At 40.0% G+C, this 23,528-nt stretch overlaps 1 protein-coding gene across 1 annotated transcript in view; it reads left to right on the top strand.

Moving 5' to 3' along the window:
- Positions 1–23,528, top strand: part of LOC149013125 (tRNA/rRNA methyltransferase (SpoU) family protein) — a 94,730-nt gene that overhangs the window by 59,767 nt on the left and 11,435 nt on the right. Inside the window, exons 23-28 of the mRNA XM_089158767.1 lie at positions 11,342–11,389; positions 11,492–11,599; positions 12,593–12,667; positions 18,408–18,458; positions 18,579–18,725; positions 18,859–18,989. Of these exons, the coding sequence (XP_089014893.1) occupies positions 11,342–11,389; positions 11,492–11,599; positions 12,593–12,667; positions 18,408–18,458; positions 18,579–18,725; positions 18,859–18,989 (560 nt within the window). The remainder of the gene's footprint in view (positions 1–11,341; positions 11,390–11,491; positions 11,600–12,592; positions 12,668–18,407; positions 18,459–18,578; positions 18,726–18,858; positions 18,990–23,528) is intronic.

Genomic DNA, 23,528 nt, shown 5'->3' with positions numbered 1-23,528 from the left:
CCCCCGACCCCAACCACCGCTCCCCCTTGTTTGTTCATTTGCCTCACACTATCGCTGTAGGCCGCCTGCTTCCATTGCGCCTTCATCTGCTCCATTCGGCTCGTGACTCAACACCCATAACCCTCCTCTCTTCATCATCGCTGATTCCTCATCAACATCAAGAGTAGGTCTCATAGCACTATATCCTCAAATTCCCTTTGCTTTGTGCCATCTCTTCCTTTTTTGTTCCCTCCCCTTAAAGTTGCTCAATTGTTTTTTGGACTTCATAGGAACCCCGGGACACTTGCACATCTTTATAACCACCACCAAATGTTGCTTTAATCGTTAACCACCATTCAAAGTCTAGCAATACTTGCATCGGATTTCTTCTGTCCTGATCCACATGTTGCCAAGCTGTCCCAGTCCCACTACCTCCACTCCCACTGTTGCCATTTAAGTTCAAATGTACCATTAAGTCTATACTACTGATCATGAATATTCCCAAATAATCATTAATAATTTTTAGATACATAAAACATGTAAAAACAATTTATAAAACAACAAAACACACACTTTGTTCTAAGATAACATATATCACTGCTCAAACAAACTGTTAGTTTTTTAAAATAAACTACATAATATGAGCATCATTTAAAAAACGATAAATTTTTAATAACATATTATTTTTATAATTATTTTATGTAAAAATAATTTATAAAACAACAAAACACACACTTTGTTCTAAGATAACATATATACAATGCTCAATAAGACATGTTTGTATTTTTAAAATAAACTACATAATATAAGCATCATTTAAAAAAAAACAGATAATTTTTTAATAAAATATTATTTTTCATAATTATTTTATTTAATTATTTAAATAAAAAAATACAGCAAGCATGATAATCAAAATATTAATACATGATTGTAGCCCTCAATGTGTTTAACATAAATAATAATCACATTCATATCATGTATTTATTTATAATCTTTAATTTTAATTTTTAGATAATATATTTTTTAAATACGAAAATTCAAAAAAATTAATAACAGAAAATTAAATTTTTTCCATGAAAGTGTGATCTAGCTTGAACATCAACATATATTTATATCACACTCATACAATCATTGTAGACCTGTATTTGAAAAATCTTTGGGGGAAAATCTTACATTTCTTGAAGTCCCTTATATGCTTGAATCACTACAAATATGCTTCAATTTGTTGTTGTAGATGGTTGTGATGTTGCATGTTGACCCCAACAAATTCCCATTCCCCATGGTTTCCCCAATATCTTCCCGATGGGGGCGTGCCTCTCCGGCGAGCCTTGCCCCTGCCAAACCCGTCCCGCGGTCTCGCCGTGCGTCCCGGGTGTGTGGGGCCCCTTGTGCCCCCACTCTCGACTAGGAGGTTTACCATGAAGTTTCCAGAATCTTTCCCGTGTGGGACGAGCTTTCTTGCAGTAGGTACACCATAGATCCGTCTCTGTTTTGCTGTTTGGATTGCCCAGTTTTTCCACTTTCAGCAGCAAATGCCTTGTCGGTTGTGGGAGTTGAATGCTCTCCTCCTTGAGATACCATTGCTGAACTATCAACACTTGTAGGCTCTAACATCAGTCCTCTTCTGCTCTCTTCCCCTCGAACCAATACTACAACTTCATTGAAACACGGCACATCTGGTTTTCCAAGAATCTGAGCCGTTATTTGGTCAAACTCAGGATTTAACCCTACCAAAAAATCATAGACTCTATCTTGCTCAATATACTGCTGCTTTACTACTGTAGCATCGTCAGAGCACTTCGTCTTGATGACTCGGTAATGATCCAACTCTTGCCACAAAGCTTTCAGCTAGTTGGCATATTTTGTAACTGTTTTATTTCCTTGTTTGGCTACTACTGTTTTAACCTTGACCTCATAGACTTGGGCCGCATCTCTCACCTTAGAATACGTCTGTTGGATAGCCTCCCAGATGTCTTTGGCAGTTGCCAAGAACCTGCATGTATCACTGATTTCTGGAATCATAGAATTCCACATCCATGCCATAATCATAAAATCTTCTTCATCCTATGCTTCATATTTTGGATCTCCTGGTTTTGGTCCATCTCCAATCAGGTGGCTCATCTTTCCTTCGCCCTTTAGAATGGTCCGAATGAGTTTAGACCATTTTAAATAATTTCTTCCATCGAGCCTGTAGGCAGATTAAATATTCTGCAATTCTCCATTCTGCAGATTTTTGATTGTCTGATCAAATGCAGTCCCGAAGTAACCTCTCTTGGTTCTGACATACTCTTTGTAGGTGCTTAAAAATAGTATGTGAAACAGTAACCAAAGATGCAGTAGAACGACAAACAAGATGGAGAAAGAAAAAATCAGCTTTTCAGGTAAGGGAAAAAAAAACAGAACATAGCTGAATAAAGAATGGTGATAAAGGCCAAAGGAAGAATAATCTCTCTGTGGCAGAAACACCAAAGATTAAAGGCAATGAAGGCCTAAAAGCTGGATAGCAATCCCAAAATTGGTTGGCTCTGATACCATGACAAAATAGGAATTGAAGTGTTTTATTCTTCTGTATATTATTCAGAACTTTACAATCAATATATACACAGCTGCTATCTATGAAATAGGAAAGAAGCTATACAGGTGCCATCTACAGAATAGGAAGATATCCTATACAACTACTATCTACAGAATAGGAAAAAATATCCTACCTAGAAGATTAGAATAAATAAGAAATCTACCTAGAATAGAAGATTACAATTAATGAGAAATCTACCTAGAATAGAAGATTACAATAAATGAGAAATCTACCTAGAATAGAAGATTGCAATAAATGAGTAATCTACCTAGAATAGAAAATACAATAAGAAAAATACCTGTAATAGAATATTACAATCTAATCTACTTAGATTAAAGATACTAATAAAATATTATGATATGATTCTAAGATTTTCCACAGTTAGAAATATTATAGGTTTGTTCTTTTATTTTCTTCTTTATGACAACAACAACAATAAAAGAGCCCTATCCCACCCGACTAAATAGGGTTGCCACATGGATTCATGACCTCCAACCAGCTATTCGAGGTCATACTCATACATAATACTTTTCTTGATACAAGTCTAAATTATGAGCCTATAAATCAAAGTGAAGTTAATATACGAGATGGATAATTGAGTGTTTCAGTAGGTTAAGACACTTATTAGCTGGGTAGACAACTAGACGGAGGTTTCTGGACACATGGGAGAATTTTCTTTTGCTGATCCTATTTCCATTATGTGATACTGGGTGATTCATAGCATTCCTTCCCCATTCGTTGAATCAAGGCTGGCCTTTGGCCTCCGCTTATCAGAGGTATGAAGGCAGTGATGCAGTTAATGTGAGTTTCACTTAAATACATCTAATGAATGCACTATCCATGTCAATTACTGACTTTTAGAATGTCTTGATCTTCTGATTTTTGTTTCATCATATTCTCCTGTTTTCCTTCTTGTCTATTAGTCTTACCCTCTCTAGTCTCTATTCAACTGTTCTTCACATGTGTACAATATCTTGCTTATATATAGCTTTTAAATTTTAGACCTGAGGTTTTAGTTACTGTTTGGTTTCTTTACTGCTTGTTTTTAGTTCTGAATTTCTGATTATTGGCTTCTTCATTGGATCAAATAATCCTCTGCACCAAGATTTGTGGCCTAACCTTCTTGTTGGATTTGAGCTATTAATCTCTCTTATTTTCCGTCTATTATGTTCTTGAATTGATTCTATCAGCTTAATGAGTGATCCTGGTTGTTTTTGTTGCTTCTAGATTCTTTCTAGACCTTAAACCGTGTTAACAAATGAATCCCTTCACTTTACTTTATAACCTTTCATATTTTTCCATTTTAGCCTTTCACAAACAGACTTCAAAAATCATCACTGTCTGAAAAAACACACATGAATTATAATAATTAATAAAACCAAAATAAGACAACATTTTATTATCTCCATCTTCTTTGTTTAATACCATGTCAGTTTGTTAATCTATTCTATAGTAGTCTCGGTCTTGACCCAAACCTTGGCCAGCGAAAATACTAAAATCTTGCGAGATCTTAGCCAAGATCTGGTAAAAAATTCCCTACTCAACTCGAGTGACCTCGAGGGCTTGCTGGGTTTTAGGGCTCTAGTTGGGTTGAAATTTGGTATTTAACCTATTTTAGGCCTTTCACATAGATGTGACCTTAGATTTGGGGAAAAAACAAGTGTATACATGATTTCAGCTGAACCGTTTTTTGACTAAGCAGCTCCTCCAACTCCTGCTCCACCTCCACCTGCTCCACCAACCCTAGGTCATCTACATCATTCAGCTGACTCCATCAAGTTGTCAAGAATAGCATCCCTTGCATGAGGAGGGGTGGAGGGGCACTTGAGTATATCCACATAGTATCCAACCAAGTGTCTCTTGAACCTTAATTTACCTTCATTGAGAACTCTACTGCAGTTGGTACATGTTATCCTCAATCTTCTTACTTCTATGGGGAGTCTGTGTTGCCAAGCAATATCATTATCTGCCATTATTTAGCAACCTATAAATTGAATTAAAAACTACCATATTCAATGCTACGGTGAAAAAAATAAGATACTTACAAAGTTGTAATATGTTAATCAAAATAAGTGACAAAGTCTATGTTGTGTTCAAAGTTCAAACCTGGTAACTGGTGAGTATCACCCAATTTGCTCCTGAATCTTATTCTAAATGTAGTCTAAAAAGGCTTCCTAATTCAATAAGTTGTTGTATAACTTCCTGCATGCCGCATGCCCTGTATGCCTCAAATATGTGTTGTAATCTACATACTGAAGGTGCAATAACCTGGGGTAACCTTCAATATAGCGTGGTTGAGACTTGAGAGCCAAAATCCGATGGCTGTTTAACAGGTGGGTATGGGTTCCTGAAGATGTCAACATCCCACTGTCACTCCCATAACTAAACTCTCTCAAGTTAAGGTCCTGACTCCTGAGGAATATGATGTCCTCCACTTCTCCATACATAGAGTAGGCACTTATACCCGAAACCCGTGGTGTGATCAGTGTATACATAGTTCAAGGATTGCCATGCCTGATGGTACTAATGGTAACTACCAATACCACTTTTCTCAATGCTAATACTCCCCATACTCTACTAGATCATGCATGCTCATATCACTTATAATGTGAGTCACAGCCATGCCTCCTGTAAGTTATGGGCTGGGCACTGTGGTCAGCATCTTGGGTAGCATGAGTAAATTGAGTCTCACTGGTGAATCTGATTGGTGACATCCTCCTTTGGCTTCCACTACGCTGGTCTTCTCCACCTGCAACACTACCACCTACACCATCACCAACATTGCCTCTATGATTCTAACTCTTAGACTGAGTAAGGGCATCATCATCTTTTTCTATAGAGAATCCACTAGATTTCTTTGATGTAGCAGGTCGACCAGGTGGCTCCTCAAATGGTACAACTAGTTGTGTAGCTGTTTGTGTATGCACTACACGGCTACACCCTTATTTGAAGACATATGGACCTTCACCTTAGTTAGGCCCATGGCAGAACAATTACAAGATCAGGTGCACCTCAATCCCTAACCCACTAGTATATGACATCCTCCTCCTCCTCCTTTGCCTCACTGAAAATATTGGCCAACTCAATTAGTGCTCAAAAAGAGACGTCTCCCTTATCTTCACATATGTGCTTGTTCTCAATCTCATGTTGTCCGCAATCCGCATACCCCAACTACTCAAGTCTCTTACTCACCAATCTGTTGCGCATCTTATTAGATGAGAGAGGTGTTCTTGTTCCTCTCGCAACTAGAGGATGAGCATGTCTATGATAGCACCTGAATGGTAATCGTTCTCAGAGGTAGGGCGCTTGTTCCATATAGCACCCACTAATTAACTGTATCACAAAATTTTAGAATACTTGGTAAGTAAATCCTGGTACTTGGTTGTATACTTTGTTGAATTAGATATACTTACTAAGGTCTCCCTTGTTCCTAGCTGCAATTGCAGTAGCCTTGCCAAAACTCCCAATTGCATCCCTAAAATCCTTATTTATTCATCCATTTTCATCCTTCATCTTTCAATTAGTAAAAGTTTAAGTACAATATAAGAAAGAATAAAGTCAAGAAACCATGAAATAAATTTCTCATCTCTAAATTAAGAGGCCCTTGGTTGGTGGGATTTGGCTCTAACTTCTCTACCACCTCGTGCATTGCATTCATCAAATCAACCTCAAGCCCAAGGTTAAACTTGTATTAGTACTTGGCTTAATATAGTGAGCTGGTGATAAGGAATATAAACTTGGTCAGTGACTTAGTTGTTTAAATTAATGCAATCAACATTCTAAAGTATAAAACAGAAAGTGACTCATCAACTTTGTGCAAAGGATGGTATAAATGCTTCTCCCATCTCTCATCAATGATCTTAAGGTAGGACTTTAAAGCTCTAGGGGCAGCAATGACCATCTCCTCCTTATGTTGGTTATTGGATGACAACGTATATGTGGGTGAAGGTTAGCTTCTTCTCAATGTCCACCATCACAATTGGCTCCAATATACCCACCATTCAGTTCATGTCCCTCCAGAAGCATGCATTAGAAATGGTTTATTGGGCTATTCTTGGTTCAGGCATGTTAGTCCCGGCCACCCAAACCAATCCTTACTTGCAAATATGCACATGAGAACTACCACTATTGGCCAAAATTCAACAACCACAACAACAACAACAATAAGCCTTTTCCCAACTAAATGGGGTCGACTACATGGATTCTTGCCCTTTAATCAGTTCTGTTTTGAGGCCATGCTAGATACAATGCCTAAGCTATGCATATCCTTTCTCACCTCTTCTCTTAAGGTTATCTTAGGTCTGCCCCTTGCTCTCCTAGTTCCTTCAATTTGGATTATATCACTTCTCTGTACAGGGCATTTATAGGCCTCCATTGAACTTGGCCGTGCCACCTCAAATGACTTTCTCATCACTTATCACTTATGGGAGCAACTCCCAGACCAACCCTAATGTGATCATTCTTTATCTTATCTTTCCTAGTTTTGCCATTCACCCATCTTAGCATCCTCATTTTTGCTACACTGAGTTTATCTACATGATTCTTTTTAACAGCTTAACACTTTGCACCATACATCATAGCTGGTCGAATGAAGGTCCTATAGAATTTTCCTTTAAGCTTTAATGGAATACGTTGATCACACAAGACCCTGAACGCACCTCTCCACTTCATCCACCCCATTTTGATTCTTTGGTAAATATCATCTCTATCTCCCCTCTTCAATGCAACATAATTGGTGTCAAATCTACATCTGGCCTCACTAGATCACCACCACACTTACTCCTCATTAGTTGCGGGGCATACCCATGGTTATTGGTCACTTGCCTTGCTCTTTCAACCACATTTCTCATGGACTTTCTCTTGTCAAGTCCTTCAATGTCAAATCAATGGAATGGGCCGCACACAATGTCCAAAAGAGATGAATCATGCTGCTTTTCTTTGTCATTAGCATCCCCCTAGCATGCTTATAATTTGCACCTTTATCTGTGACAACTTCGATAGTGGCTTGCCCCGGCCTCTAGCACCACCTTCCTTAACAACTTGTAGATGTAATCTGCATCCTTCACCTCCTTGAATGTGTCCATAAACTTTAGAAACACAGTTTTGCCATTACAATTCACCATGAAGTTAATAATATACTATCTAGTAGGTCCAATCCATCCATCAGCCATCACAATGACCCCATATGGCTTAAGGGTATCGATGTACTCCTCTAGTTCCTTAATTCTACTTTGACAAGTAGACATCCATCAATTCCCATGGTGAGGGTCCTTTCATCCTTGGACCTGCCCTAATAGTTGCACAATCATCCCTCAGTAATTGGGACCCAGGGCTACATTAGGTGCAATGTTATTGTAGAACATGAACTTGCTGATTACATCTCTAGCATGATCTTCCCTACTATTACCAAACATTTGAGGAATGGTTGGTTGGTAGTAGTTTTGTAACTTTTGTTGCCTAAAGGTGGTGGGTCTTACTAAAGTATAGGACCCGGGGATGACACCCTCTTGTATGTTGGGTCCTCCCTATGTCTAGTCTTCCTCTTTTCACCTTCCTCTTGAAATGTAGATGGAGCAGTTGAGCCTGATGCAGCGGCTTCTCTAGCTTGCTCATATTGCCTCACATTCTCAAAATGTAAAGAGTGACTACAAATAGTAAAGGCAGCCTTCATTGGTCTCCACTCAACTTGTGACTTTACTCCCATACTTTTTTTGGCATCCTCATCATCATTTGATTCCTCATCCACATCCATAAACAGCCTCTATAATACTACCTCTTCAAACTTCCTTTGATGCCTTTCTTTCTCTCCCCTCTTCAGCCTCCCTGCTTTCAGGCTAGCAGCAATTGCTTGTTTTACTTTTGTTAAAACAAACACCACAAAATAGAAAATTGAAATAGAAACAAAACAAAAGCACAGAGATTTAACGTGGTTCATACACCAATATGTTATGCTATGTCCATGGGAGAAGGAGAAGTTTTTCACTATGTAGAAGAAGAACAGAAGGAGATCACACAACCAATTGCCAAAAACGGCATTACAAGAACTCTCACCCAAAACCCTAATCGAAAATCCAAATATCTCAATAATGTGGTAGGCCGACATAAGATACATATATATAGACTCTAATCGGGCAAATAGGTCGACCCATCAGGTCTGGTCGTACCGTACCATTGGGACGGAGCCCCCCCCCCCCATAGACCAAGATCAATGGTGGGCTCGAGCCCTCCACTTCCACCACAAAATCTCCGCAAACGGGTCACTCGGGTCCGCCCACCAAAATATGTCGGTGCGGGTCCATCTTCCAAATCGGATACAAGAATTTGGGTCAAAACATAACAACTTTATATGGTACTTTAAGACACTTGGGCACATCCTTGTATCCCCTTGCCAAGTGTTGTTTCAATCTTGTGGCCATGGTGGGAGATCTCGCTCTCGAGCGAGATCTCGACCATCTTGGCGAGATCTCGGTCGAGATATGCCATTTTTGCGCACTTGGTAGCCCATCTCGGTGGGTTTTAGGTCCAGTTAGGCTAAAACTTGGTATTTAGCCTTTTGATGCCTTTTGAACACCTAGTGGCCTTGGTTTGTGAGAACAGCCCTAAGTATGATTTCAAAGTCTACCCATATTGTGACCGAATCGTGTTGGATCGGTTATATAACATATATATAAACCATTAATGCTGTAGGATTGAGATGCGGTTATATAACATGTATATAAAACCTTAGGCATATAAATGAATCATGTGTATCATCTCTAACTTAAATGTCATCAGATAACATTCATATGAGTATTACAATCTTAACTTTCAAGAATAGAATGATAAAGTATACAACCGTTAAAGTTTTATATAAGTCATTAACGATAGTTCATAAGCGTGAGGATGATTGAGTTTTCTTTGATGTTGTAGATGTGCTAAGAGTAGTTGCAAGTGAAACTTTGGCTGAAATCTACAAAAAATTTGGTAAAAATTGAGAGTTCAAGAGATATGGCGAGATTTGGGGCGAGATATGGCGAGATATGGCGAGATATAGCGAGATATGGCGAGATCTCGAGCGAGATATCCCATCTCGCAGATCTCGCCCTTGATCTCGTCTCGGTTTATGAAAAAACCGAGATATCTCGCGAGATCTCGCGAGATCTCCCACCATGCTTGTGGCACCCCCGGAATTTTGCACCTTCAAACAATACTTGCATTTCAACTTTTTTTTATCAGCAATTTGGGCCTCACCATGTTGCCAAGCTATGTCAAAAGCACCAGTGCCACTACTAGCTCCATGTTGAGCCATTTAAAGTGATCAATAACATAAATACATTCATAATATCATCAAATACAAACTTGCGTTAAAAAAACATAATCCAAGTAAACTACTATGCCATTCACAACCACAAATTTATTCAAGTCTAAACTATTACACTAATACACTAGCATATTAACAACTTAAAACACTTAACTAATGAAAAATTATTTTAGGATAGTTAAAAAATATAAAAATAATTTTTAATACACGAAACACACACTTTATAGTAAAACATGAGCATGCTTGTACTAACATGAAAAAATATGACATAAGAATCATTTAGAAGAAAAAAAAGATAATTTTCCATAAATATAAATGTTATTTGTAATTTTTTATTTTAATTTAAATCTCCAATTCAAAAATAAATAGCTACAAAATCATGAAAAAAAGTTTGACTTTTATGAGGTTGTAGCCCTCCCAATGAAGCCTAACATATATTGCAGTCATTTTCAAAACATAAGTATTTTCATTATTTTTAAATTTTAATAATAATTTTTTACAAAATATATTTTTTTTTAGTTTCAAAAATTTTTAAAATAAAATACTAGCAAGAAAAACATTTTTTTCCCATGAAATTGTAGATTAGGCTAAGGTATTCAACATACATTTAATCTACACTCAAACACCTAGTCCAGAACATATTATTTGAAAAGAAATGAACTTGGAGAAGAAAATTCACTTTCCTTGAAGAATAGCTTGAAAATCCCTTGATTCTTGTTGATTAGTTGTTGTAGATGAGCTTATTAGGATATTGAGGCAATGTTGGTGAAAATCTGGTGATTTTCTGGCAAAATTCCAGCCAAAAAGCAAGAAACAACAAGTAGGGGAAGAGCCGGGGTTGAGAGGAACCGAGAGGAGTTGAGTTGAAACTGCGAGATCTTGTCTCGACTTGATGTGAGAGTTCATTTGTAGAGGAACTTGAACCAAGATCTCAGCCGAGATTTTGGAGTCTTCAGATTTTGCAGCCTATCTCGTCTCTAGATTTCAATTTTCTGAGATCTCGTGAGACCTTGAACCATTATAGAACCAATGGAGATGCTTATACCCTTAGTAGTTTGCTTGCATACTGAAGATATTCTGACTGTTGTAAATGTTTGTCTCCTAGGTCTCTCAAGCCTTGATAGACAATGTGGTTGTCCCTTTAAGTGGCTCCATGAATGTACATCCTCACTATATTATGTTTTACTTTTACATGATGCATAAACTGTATAGGCATATGGAATGTCTTAAATATGGATGTGCATGCATGGCTTATCATCACAAGGAGTTGGAGGCTGCAAATAAGGGTTTTGTTTTTATTTGTAGCTTCGTGCAGTTTATGTTTTAAATAAACATGCTTCTGTAATGGTTTCACTAATCAATTGTCTAAACATATGGATGACTCTTATATACGGTTCTTATTCTTTTCAGAACTCCTATTTTATTGAGCTTGACTTTTTTGATGCAGTATCCTTGAGTTGATGAAGTATATTTAATCCATAATGCAGGTCAATGATAAAGATCTTGCAAAAGAATTATATAAAAAATATAGCGGGGTGAGTAACTCCTATCATTTGATCTCTGCTTATTCAGTTTTCTAGTCCAGTTTTTGAATTTGTGTTTGTTCCAGGATGCTAATAATTGTTTGCTCTTCTAAGGTTCATAGGCGCAAAGTCCGTGCTTGGCAAATGATTTGTATATTATCAAAATTTGTTGATGAGGATATAGTTCAACAAGTTACTTCAAGCTTGCACATATGCCTATATGTAAGAACTTTGATGATTCTCTTCTTGGCTTTCTTGGGTAGCAAACTAGAAATACCATGATCATCAGTCTTTCTTGCATATTTTCTTGTGTTGCTTTTAAGATATGCATATTTCTGACACAACCACATCTAATTTGCATGCTCCCATGTAGAGTTAACTAGTGGGTTGTCTTTTTGCTTGTATATAGAAACTCCCATTGATTTGGTCCTGATTGAAATGCAAGCCAGATTGAGAACTGCCAAGTGCCAACATTATTGAACCTAATCTGAAGCCTGTTTAGAAATCTCCAACTTGTATACAATTTAAGTTTGTCCAAAATTTGGCGGATCCCTGAGTCTTGCTCTTTCTAATCAGGGTTGCATAATGAGCTTGGTTTGTTTATAGACTGCATGATATTGAAATTTAGAGAAACTGGCTGAAGATTCAGCTTAAACTTTGACCTTTTTGCTTACTAGAATGGCATAAAATTGAATGGTGAAGATGTATCAGAAGAAAGATATTGTTAGGGCCTTTTTAGTTACACGAGTCTGGAGATTTCAAATATCTAGAAATTTCAAATCTATGGAGTCATAATTCATAAAATTAACTGTTTGGTTAACCTGAATTTGTGGAAATTTCATTATGAAAAATTGGTTGGTCGACGTAATTTTTATGAATGCTCAAATGTTTAGTGCTTTTATAGTAGGGATGAAATCTATGGATTTCACCCCATACCCATAAATCTATAGATTCACATTTTTAGTGTAAAAAGATGAATTTCTAAATTTCATGAATCCATAGATTTTCACAACCAAACGGATATGAATCTCGCATTCATGAATCCATAGATTTGAAATCTCTAGATTCATGTAACCAAACAGGCCCTTAAATAATACCCTTTGAGTTTCTAATTTTACTTTTTCCTTGGAATTGTTCTTGTGATTGCTTTGATTATCATCTTGTTCTTAATCATTTGGAGTTTAAATAATTTTCAAACCTATTCTTTCCTTGTAGAGAAATAATTTACCAGCTGTTCGGCAATACTTGGAAACGTTTGCAGTTCAAGTTTACTTGAAATTTCCATCATTGGTAAGGAATCTTGTTATTTTCTGGTCAGTAGATTTGAGGCGAGCTTTTTCATGGTTATTTTGAAAGATGTGCTCTTTCTATGGCTTTCCTGATGTTCGTAAATCCGCACACATATGCAGTTGAAGGAAACTGATTTAAATTCTGGTTTTCGGGCTTACCACAGATAATTACATCATAATTTCTTAGTTGTTGTGGTATGGAAGCTCTCTTTTGCGCCTTCATTTGAAAAGGCCGAGAATCCTCCTGATTGCTCCAGCCTATCAGTTGGTTGAATATTTGCCAGCCAAAGTCCGAGGGGTCCCTTGGGATCTACTACATCCAAGATGTCAATGTGGCTTGCCTTTTGAAACTTATCTAGAAGATTGCTTCTAAGCATGACTCCATTTTGATTAAGTGGGTTTATTCATATCTCCTCAAGTCTAATTCCATCTAGACTACCCGATGGGTTGGAGGAAACTCTTCCTCTTGAGACCACTTGCGCTATCCACTATCGCCACCCATTTATCCACTTGTTCTTCCATATCCTTTTAGCTTGACCCGTGGCATCTGATGGGCATTCTCTACCTCCTTTTGGGGCCCCACATAGTGTATGAGTCCCACATCCCCAAATCCACCGCCCCCTCTCTTGCTTCATTTTGGATGGTTCTTGCCCCCCCCCCCCCCCCTGTCTCACATAAGTGCTCCCTCCCCAGCCCCCGTTCAAGACATTCCCCAGGACCTCACAATTTGGTACCCTTCACCCACTAACACCTTCTCAACCTCCTTGGCCTGGATCCTTTTCCGCCCTCCTTCTCCCCCTGCCCCTTGGGCCCCCTTAGTTTGGTTCAAAGGGCATATCCTCCGCCACTCTCTCACCTTTAGGAGAGCCCTCAACCTTGGCCTTCCCACCTAGGCCTTCCTTATTAGCCGCCACATCCCTGTCAATCCCAGCTACCCTTTGCTAGAATGATTCAAAGGACTTGGAGCAACTTTTCTTCACCTACCCTTTGCCTACCCCCTTAGGAGAAATCAATTGCCTCTATTTGGCCCTGTTTGAGATGTTCCTACGGATTCGCTCATTATTGGTCTTGGATCTTGAGAACCTTCTTAGGCTCTTCTATTTTTGACTGAGTTGGCAAGCTAGTATTCAGTGCTAACATCCACCACTTGTGGTGGAAGTGTAACCTTAGTAGATGGACCTCCAAGTCTCGCTCCTTGGAAATGATTTGGAGGGCCATCTACTTTGATGTCTCTTCTAGGCTTCAGTCTATCCCCCATCCCCCTGTCGATGTCACCCCAAGGAATAGACTCATTGTTTTCTTGTAGGGTCTAGGCTCCCCCATCCGGCCTTCCTCTTGAAGGTTGGCTTGTCCCCCCCCCCTTTGTACATTCCTTCTTCTTTTTGTTTAGTGAAGTATTTATTTATCCAAAAAACAAAAAAATTCTAAGTTGTAGTCATTGTATAAAGGATGTATCATTTTTTCATATCATCAATGAAGACAATTTTAGTAGAGGAAGTGGTTGCCTCTGACCAATCCACCATTCTAAGGGTAACCGAGAGGTACCCAGTGGCTTTGATGACATGACTCACAAATGCTCCCAACGCTTTGAGCGTTTGGATGAATAGAGTGACGACTGACCCCAAAAGCCTGCACCAGCCAACGAAGATTGAAAATTACAAACAGGGCTGATGAGAGGCCAAAAACTCAACCACCTAAGCCTAGAACCCGTCCATAATGGGGCAAACTCCTAAACACCATAGATGCATTTTTCCCCTTGTTGGTTTTGTCTGTGTTGTCATATATGGCGCTTCTATTTCTAAAGATTAGTAAACCAATAAACCCATAGATTGAAAAGATTAGATATTTGGTAATCCAAGTATCCAACTTCTTTGTTTCTCCAAAGGCCTAGGGGCCATGGGTTGCCTCTTTAGCTAATAGTTGTCTTTTCTTGGGTGCTGATGTTTGATTGGTTGGAAAACAACACCAGGAAATTTCGTTCACAGGAACTCGGACTCTTTGATGGAGAATGAATGCACAAACCAGAATCTATGGCAAGGATTTCATTGGTCTGAAATGGATAGAGAGTAAAACTCAGATATGGATAGCATTTGGAGAAAAGAAGCAGAAAAGGATAGGGACTCGTCTCAGTTTAGGGTATTTCACATTGTTGCATCTTGCCAATTCTATTTGCACAAAGCAGGCAAATTTTCATTCGTTAAAAGTGTGGGGATGGCTCTTGGCTCATACAACTGTACATAGTTCTGGAATTACCAAAAAAAATAAATACTGGAGGCAGCCTCTAACAGGGAATTTCCGACGACTTGTGCACTAAGCAAACCAAGTCCCTGACAAGGTAAAGAAAGGGTGAAACTAACTTAGGAAATATATGACAAAAGATATCAAAAAGTCTTTAGCCAGCTGTCCCCCATGAACCCCCCCCCCCCCTCATTTATTTCATTCTATCCTGTTTGCACGGTTGCACCAGTTCGAAAACATATCGGATCTCTGTGTTAACCAAGCCAAAGCTCTCCTCTCCTAGTTGGTGTCCCTGAGGTAGTTCAGAATGATTGGGTAGTTAGATCTGGGTTCTCTTTGGGCTTTCTCCTTAGATTAGTATTTGCGCTAATCTTTGATTCCTTCCAGGTTGACCACTCAGCATTGCTTTTTTTTGTAGGAGGTGCTTTGGAAAGGCAAACTGCTTTGCTATGCCATCTCAAGTTAGTCCATGTTACCTTTAATCTTGAAGTTCCTCTCCCCAATCAGTTGGTCCTCAGTTTGCCTTCCTACTTTTGAAGGAGGCCTTGGTTTGAAAAGGATTCAAGGAGTCAATGGTGCTGCCATTCTCAGACTAATTTGGAAGATTACAGCTAGGAGGAAGAGCATTTGGATTGAGTCTGTTTACTCCTGCCTCCTCGGCAATGATTTCATTCGTACAGTTTCTCCTGTAGTCTTATCTTGGATTGTCTTGTGCCTTGTGAAAGTCTCAGCAAATTTGGCTTTTCACAATTGTGGCCATCTTTTCCCTTGATTGATGATGGTTCCTGTACTTTTTTCTGACCAGACAATTTGCACCCCTCTGGAGTCCTTCATTTAGTTGGTTATGGTATTATTTAGAGGTCTTGTTTCACTGAGTCTGATCTTGTCTTAGACACATTCAGTTTGAAGAGTGGCCCCCTTTGATGTGAACTCGATTTTAGGGTTAGGTTTCTAAGATGAATTCCTTAAAATTTGGGGTTTGCCCAAAATCTTCCAACAAATAATCCAACATTTTTTAGGGGGAACCTATGGGTAGATGGGAATTGGAAGGAAAGATAAGGAAACACAATTGGGATCGTAAGGGTTGTTAGGGTTTTAACAAAAATTGATATGTGTTGGTTTGAGACAAATAATCAAATCCCTAATGGGTGGAAATTTTGGAGGGAAAAAATTCAATTTATGGGATGGGATAAGGGTTTGAAGATCTTGGGCAATCTTTCTTTCTTGCTTTCTTTTCTCTTTCTTTTCTTTCTTCCTTTTTCTGTTTTTCTATTTGCCGCAAGTCAAAGAGGGGAGGGAAAGAGAATCCGAGAGAGGGGAGGGTGTGGGGGCTATTGCAAGGGCTGGGGACTGGGGAGGGTTGTAGGGGGTAGGGGAGTCGCACGGGCTGAGGAATGCTGCTGCTGTGATGCGGCAGCAAGGGGAAGGGGTCCAGGGTGGTGTGCATGGCAGGGGAGGAGAAGGCGAGGGCTTGCGGGGGTCTAGGGGAGGCGGGAGAGGGGTATGGGGCTGCTGTAACTGCAGGGAATGGGAAAGGGTGGGCTGCACCATGGGGGAAGGGTTTCCTAGGGCTACGACGGGAGGGAAGTAAGGGGGAGGGGCTGCGATGGAGGTAAGACAGGGGGAAGTGGTTGGGTTGTGTGTACATGAAGGCTGCTGGTTGTTGAAGAAGGTTGCTGCACTTGAATGTTTAAGAGCTGTAAAACCGCCTTGGCCCTCCCAAAGAGAAGCGTGACCCAAATACTCACAAAGACATTTTATTCAATAGCAGACTTGACTTACAATGACAGAGTAAGCTTAATGTATAGCCTACTAGAAGATCTTGACTCTAAGTGAGATTCCTTTATAGATTAGGATCCCACCACATTCATCAAGACCATTGAGATAAAATTAAATAACTAATGGACCTTAATTGACACATGCAGAAATAAAATTCTAAGTAACTAAAGACGCTAATTAGCATATGCTAAATTGTATGTATTTAATTAAAACTCTAATTGACACGTGCTGGACTAAAGATTCTTACTCAACTACTAGCTCAAATTAAGATTTCTTAACACTGATCTCCTTTCGCCGCCGCCTCTCGTCAAACTGATGTTGCCGCCGGATCCTGATATCCCTCGCGCGATTATGACTTGACGTTATCTGTTCCTGCTGCTGCCGGAGTTTCTCCGTCAATCTCTTCTCCCGCCGGTAGCCTCGGTATCGCCTCCGTCCTCTGCTCTTCTTCGCTGCCGTCGCTCCGCTGGTTTGTGCTCTTTGCTCCTGCCGTGCCGTCGTTCGTGGCTTTGCTTGTGCTCCCCCTTCTCGATGTTGCCTCGTGTTCGGGTCCTCCCCTTGCTCCCCGTCGTGTGCCCTCCGTTTTCCCTTCTCTGCTGCCTTGGTTTTGAGCTCCGCCTCCCCCCTCCTTCGGCCTTCCCTCTCCCCTCGCTTCCTCTCCCTTCCTCCGGCCTCCCTCCTTTTCCGCCGTCGTCCCGCTTCGTTTTCTCCCCTTCTTTCCTTCTCCCCGCCTCTTTGCTTCCCTCTTGCTCTGGGCCTTCTCCCTGCCCGGCCCTCCTCTCTTCCTCTTTTGCCTCCTTTTATTCCTCTCTACCCTCTTTTGCCCCCCTTTTAATTCCCACTTGCCTTTCTCTTGTGCCCCGCCCACCTGCCCCCCTGGTTTGCCACTACCAACCTTGCTCTGCCTTCTCCCCCTCATCCCCCCTCCCCTCCCCTCTCCCCCCTCTTTTGCTCCTTGGCCCTGATCTTGGCTATCCTCCTCTCTTTCCGTCCTAAACCCGACCAACCGCTGCTCTATTTGGGCCCCTCGCCCATAATGCACTTGTCCCTCAACCCAAGTACCTCTAGTGATCCAAACCCTGCCATTCTCTCCCAGGATCCTCCCCACTCCACCCCACCTAGTTCTCTGATCGTCTTGCCGAGAAGGAGCAACCGCTCGGCTAAGGGGCATAATCCTTTTGGCGAAGATTTTTTGGTGGACTTCAAGCCCATCAAGAAAAAGAAGAATAAGAAAAAATCCGCAAAATAGGCTTGCTGATCTGGTTCGGCCCATCTCCTTTGGCCCGCTCGGCTTTTGGATCTATGTTGCTGTGTTGGTGCTTTTTATCCTGCTCTAATGTGCGATGTATTTTGCTTTATTGCGTGTTGTTGTAAGTGCGTTGCCTTCTTTTAATACATTTAATTATTCATCCAAAAAAAAAAGATTTCTTAACACAACTGAACTCTAAAAGTAGGACTAAATTTCTGGAATTAAATTCCAGAAACTAAATAATGCTGAAAAAAATGCCCAAAATACCCCCGTAGGAATTCAGCCAGCCTAGGGAGGCTTCTTAGGTGCATTTTGTGGGGCCCACTTAGGGTTTCAGCCAAGGGGAAAATTCTGGTTCACATCATCCTTCCCCTCTTCCTTCTCCCTGTCACTTTTGGGTTTTGTTGCTTCCTTTTGGATTCCACAAATTTTATCACCATTATTCAATCATTCTTCTCTGGTGCTTCTTTCACAGGTTGCAGAACAATTAAATCCTATTTTCCATGATTATAATATGAGGCCTCAGGTATGGGTGATGTTTCCATGGTTTGACTCCTTTCTTATTTATTGATAGATAACTTGGTGAGTATTCTTTTTCATTGCTTTTATCTCTTTTGCCCTGTTAACTTTTGAACTTCCAATGCAGGCACTTGCTTCCTATGTTTTCATAGCAGCTAACATTATCCTCCATGCAAGTGAAGTGCATATCCAGATGAGACATTTGGATGAGTTGCTTCCACCTTTAATCCCATTACTTACCTCTCATCACCATAGTTTACGTGGTTTTACTCAGGTTATTTTGTTCTTTGACATTTAAGCTGAATAGAAGTAGCTGTGTATCAATCTTTTTGTAATCATTAGGTGTGAATGATTTTATTCCTAATATATGTTTCTTTCTTTTCCTGTTTTACTGTCTTCTCTTACAGTTACTACTCCATCGAGTTCTTTGCAAATTGGTGCCTACCCTGGACTCAAATGCTTCTGAAGTTGTTCCTTTGGAGAAAAAATGCTTTCAGGACTTGAAATCATTTTTGATGAACAATCCTGATTGCATGAGGTATACTACTCAGTTGCAATGAAATTTCATTTGTAATTTATAATCTCACCAATGGGCAGCTGATGATTATGCTGGGAAAATGGAACTTTGTGGATGTTCTATTTTTCAAGCATTCCCTGTCACTTGGTTAATGCAAAACTTGATCTTGAACTAGGTAAACCAGCAGAAGATGGAATCTCCCAGGATCATACAATAGGGATGAACAAATTGAATAACTGAAACTTCTATTGTCTTCCCCCCCCCCCCCCCCAACCTGTTCACATATGAAAGAAGAACAAAGAAAAGGATAAGTAGAAAATAAAGGGGGATAAGGTGCCTCTCCATGACTAACTTTAGGCCAATCTCCTTGTACAATCTTCTATACTAATTTATTGCCAAGATTGTTGTCAATCGACTTCATCTGGCCACTAATGGTTAGCTAAAATTGAATGACCATCTCTTGTCGTAAGTTTTATAAAAATCTCACTCTCCATCTACTCTTGAAAATTGACACCCACAGAACTTCTATTTCTGGCAAATGAGACTTTATTGCTAGAATCTTCCTAAAAAGGTCCTTCCATTACATTTTTTCCATTGGATCCATACTTGCATCTCCTCCCCCCGTTTCTAGGCCCTTGTAGATGACAGCCTGACTGGTTATTTTCTTTACTCATGGGTATTTGCCATGGTTGCACCCCTCTTCACCCCCCCCCTTCTTTCTCTTTTATCCCGTGCCCTAAAGATCCTCTCCCATAGCTTCAAATCCAAGTTCAGTTCCTCACCTGCACCATCCCTTAATGCAATGCCTAAAGTTTGCCCATCCTACTTTACCTGGAAATCTCATGATTTTTACTGACTTCTCTCTCATTCGGCTCCTTTTCAAATATTTGGAGCTTCCTTTGATTCCCACTAGATTGTCAAGCCATAACTATACCCTGTATTTGACAACTAAAAGACTTCAGCCTTGGAAGGGAAAACTCATATGTTGGCAATCTTGAACTGATCAGATTAGTTCTCCAATCCTACTAAAATTGTTGGTTCAATGTATTTGGGTTTTGCCAATCTACCATTAAGGCTTTAGAATGTTTGATGTTCTCTTTTTTCTGGAAAGTTCTGACTTCTCCATTTGCTCCACACTCTTAGCTGGGATTCTGTTTGCCTCCCAAGAAAAGGATGGTAGCCTTGGCTTGAGAAGAATAAAAAACTCCAACTCTACGAGTTTCCACAAGATTATGTTGAAGACTGTGTCTAAGCTAGACAGTATCTAGGACAATTGGATGTACTTGAGTCCTCTAAAGCAGGATTTGCATTTGATTATTTCCTGCCCTCTGGTGCTTCTTGGGTGTGGCATATAATCCTCTTCCTCGGACCATTTCCCTGAGGACAATCTCCTCGAAAATTGGGGGTGGAGCCCCCCCCCCCCCTCCCCCCTCTTCTCTTCTTCTTCTTATTGAGTGTTTTTTGCCTTCTTCCTCTTTTTCAAGTCTAGTTCTTCCCATATTTCCCCTTTTTCCCCTATCTTTAATCCTTCTGTCTTCTCTATTTAGTCCCTCATTAGTTGATATTAGAGCCCAAACCTGGGTAACTCTCTTTGTATTGGATTCTTCACTCTATCAAGCTTGCTCTTGATTTTTCTTTCTTGCTAATTTCCTTGTTATGATCTATCTTCCCTACTAAGTCTTCTTCTCTCTTTGGTTTGTCTTCTATATTTCTTGTTCTTTTTGTGGTCTTCCTTCCCATTCTATTCTCCACATATTCACTACTGTTGTGATTAATATCACTTCTGCAAACCTTTTCTCTCTTTATTCTGCACTCTTAAAAAAAATATATCCATAATTCCTTCTTGAACAAACGCTTTCTATACAACATCAGTTCTTATTTCACTAGAACTTGAGGATGAGTTTTTTTTTTTTTTTTTAATAGGGAGAAATTGATGCAAGACAACCATTATGGAACCAGGACCAAGTGAACCTACAATGGACCAAGCTAGCTCAAGCCAACATGTTCAATTCAGATGGTCTTTAAGCCAAAAAGAAGCCAAAACACTGCACGTGAACAGTGTCACAGTCCATTATTTGGTATATTAGGAATATTTCATAGAGGATTGGTGGGGCCCAGATTGCATGAAGATTTTACTCTTAGGAGATTTAGGACTTTAGTTTAGTTTCTATTTTGGTAGTTTCTAATTTTAATTAGTTTCTATTTCCATAAGATTCTCTTGTCACTAGTTGCTAGGATATTAGTTTTCTATTTTCAGTCTACTAAGTTTTCCATTTCTTGTAAAGCTATAGCCAAGCTATAAATAGGCCCTTACATTGCAAGGAAAAAAAAAAGACTCTTGGGAAGAAAAAAACGATGAATTGAAGCTTTTGCATCATTCATTCCCCCCCCCCCCCCATCTCTTCTTCTTCTTATGAGAAGCTCTTCTTCAAGTCTAATTCTTCTCATATTTCTCCTTCATTACCCTGTCTTCTTTATCCTTCTTTCTTCTCTATTCCGTCCCTCATTACCTAATCTTCTAATTTATTCCAAAGGAACCAAACTGAGTTCTTCTCCCCATTTTTATTTGGACTTTTACTAGGGCTTTCAGATTGCCATGCATCAGGTGATAAGAAGGTTTGTTACATTTTCTAGGAAAATTATGAGGAAGTTTAACATATCCACAGGTTAAAGCACAAGGAAAGCTTCAGCAAAGATTTCATAATTTGTGCAAACATGTGATAGAAATGATCTCTGATGTAGACCTATATTCATGAGTATACTGCTTCATCTTTAATATTTGGTTTGTTCATGTTGGTAAGAACTAAGAACTGAAGTCCAATTACTATCAGAGTGAACTCTGTTGGAAACAGGAATGAAAGCTCAACCTGTGCCAGAACAGTATATGAAACCAGGGAATAGGTCAAGGAATGCTACAGTTGAATTGTGCCAGGGTTGCTGCACTGAGTAGTGTTTACGGGAATGGGCAGGTTTAGGAATATGAAAATATGATGCAACTCAGGATGATGGAGGGGAACATAGGTAATTAGAAGTAGACTGAAATGGGATAGGGCCTATGATTAAAGAAAGTAATGAGAAAACAATACAACAAAACAACATGGCAGCTTCACATTGCGAAGGTGGATCAATCGGATCAAACACCAACCTACCTTGATCAAATTCAAGGGGATTCCATGAGAACAGCTTGCAAATAGCTACTTTAAATTTCATTGTGATTGAGGTTATGAACCCTCTCATGCAAGTTTTATATAGTAAATCTAAAGGCATAAAAATTAAATACATTATACATCAACTTACAACTACCTGGCCCACCAACATGATTATTAACTCTTACCTAACATTTTTTTGTTTGGGGAATGAATACATAAAGGGGGGGGGGAGGGGGCAAAAACACTTAAATCAACTAAGGGGCTGAAAAGAAGAGCCAAGACCCCAGCCAACGACAATACGCCTATTCCTTGGGGTATCCAGAATAAGGGTTGAATTGAAATCTCAAACATCCATCAAAGTGGATGGCTTTCCAAATTGAGACCATAAACCTAGAGTTGGAGGGCGGAAACTGTTTGAGAAAATTCGAAGAGCAAGGTGGACTTTGGGGACATAAGAGGCATAGAAAAAATGAGGACCTAGGTGGTTATAGAGGATATCTAGAGGATGCCAAGGGTCAAGCCAGAAAGAGGTGGTAGAGCGATCAAAGATCAATGTAGAGCTTGTAATTAAGGCCAGGGATCTACGGAGGAGAATTTTCCTCCAATTCTAAGATGGGTTGGCAAGAGAGAGACAGTCCATATGGAGTTAGTTTTCAAGTGGTAAGAGTAGACGTAGTTGACCCAGATGGAGTCATGCTTAGTGGAGATTTTCTAGTTAAATTTCATTAAGCTGGCCTTTTTGTAGTCCTGGATCCTTTGAATATCAAGGCCCTCTTTAGCTTTTAGAAGGCAAACTGTCAGCCAACGATGGGGTGAGGAAAGCAAGACGATTCATGGCCCTTCCATAAAAAGGCACAAAAGAAGGCCTTTATAGCTAATAGACCTGTATAGCTAATAGACCTTTCAGGATGGAAATATGAGAGGATTGAAGGACCAGTTTGATTAGGACAACTCTACCCACAAAAGAGAGAAATTTACCCTTCCAGAGTTGGAGCTTCGGGAGACACACGGCAGCGGAGTGGCCCCCGGGGCGCCCGGGCAAGGGACCAGGCTCGGGTGCGGGGGCCGCGTCCGCCCGCTGTAGGTGAGCTCCCGGGCCTCCCTGGGGGTTTCCTTCCGTTGGGCTTCTGGGGGTCCCTTGGCGTGCTGGTGGCTCTGGGAAGCAGCTCCTGCTCGGCGGCCAGAGAGAACCTCGTAAGGTGCAAGAGGGTGGCCTTGATTTGACTCCAAGACACCAGCTAAAAACAGGTGAGATTTCTCCGGCTGATGTGAGACCAAAGAGGGATTTGAAGAGGGAGAGAGGAAATAATAGAGGAAATGGAGGGACAAAGTTTTGAGAAGACCATAAGATCATTAGCCTAGTTGAGTTAGACATAAGAGACATGTAAATAAGGGAGATGAGGTGTTGATC

This window comes from Hakea prostrata, chromosome 6 (genome assembly GCF_041222555.1).
Source record: "Hakea prostrata isolate BN-2017 chromosome 6, UWA_Hpros_2, whole genome shotgun sequence".
Lineage (NCBI taxonomy): Eukaryota > Viridiplantae > Streptophyta > Magnoliopsida > Proteales > Proteaceae > Hakea > Hakea prostrata.
This window is presented reverse-complemented; position numbering and strand designations above follow the sequence as displayed.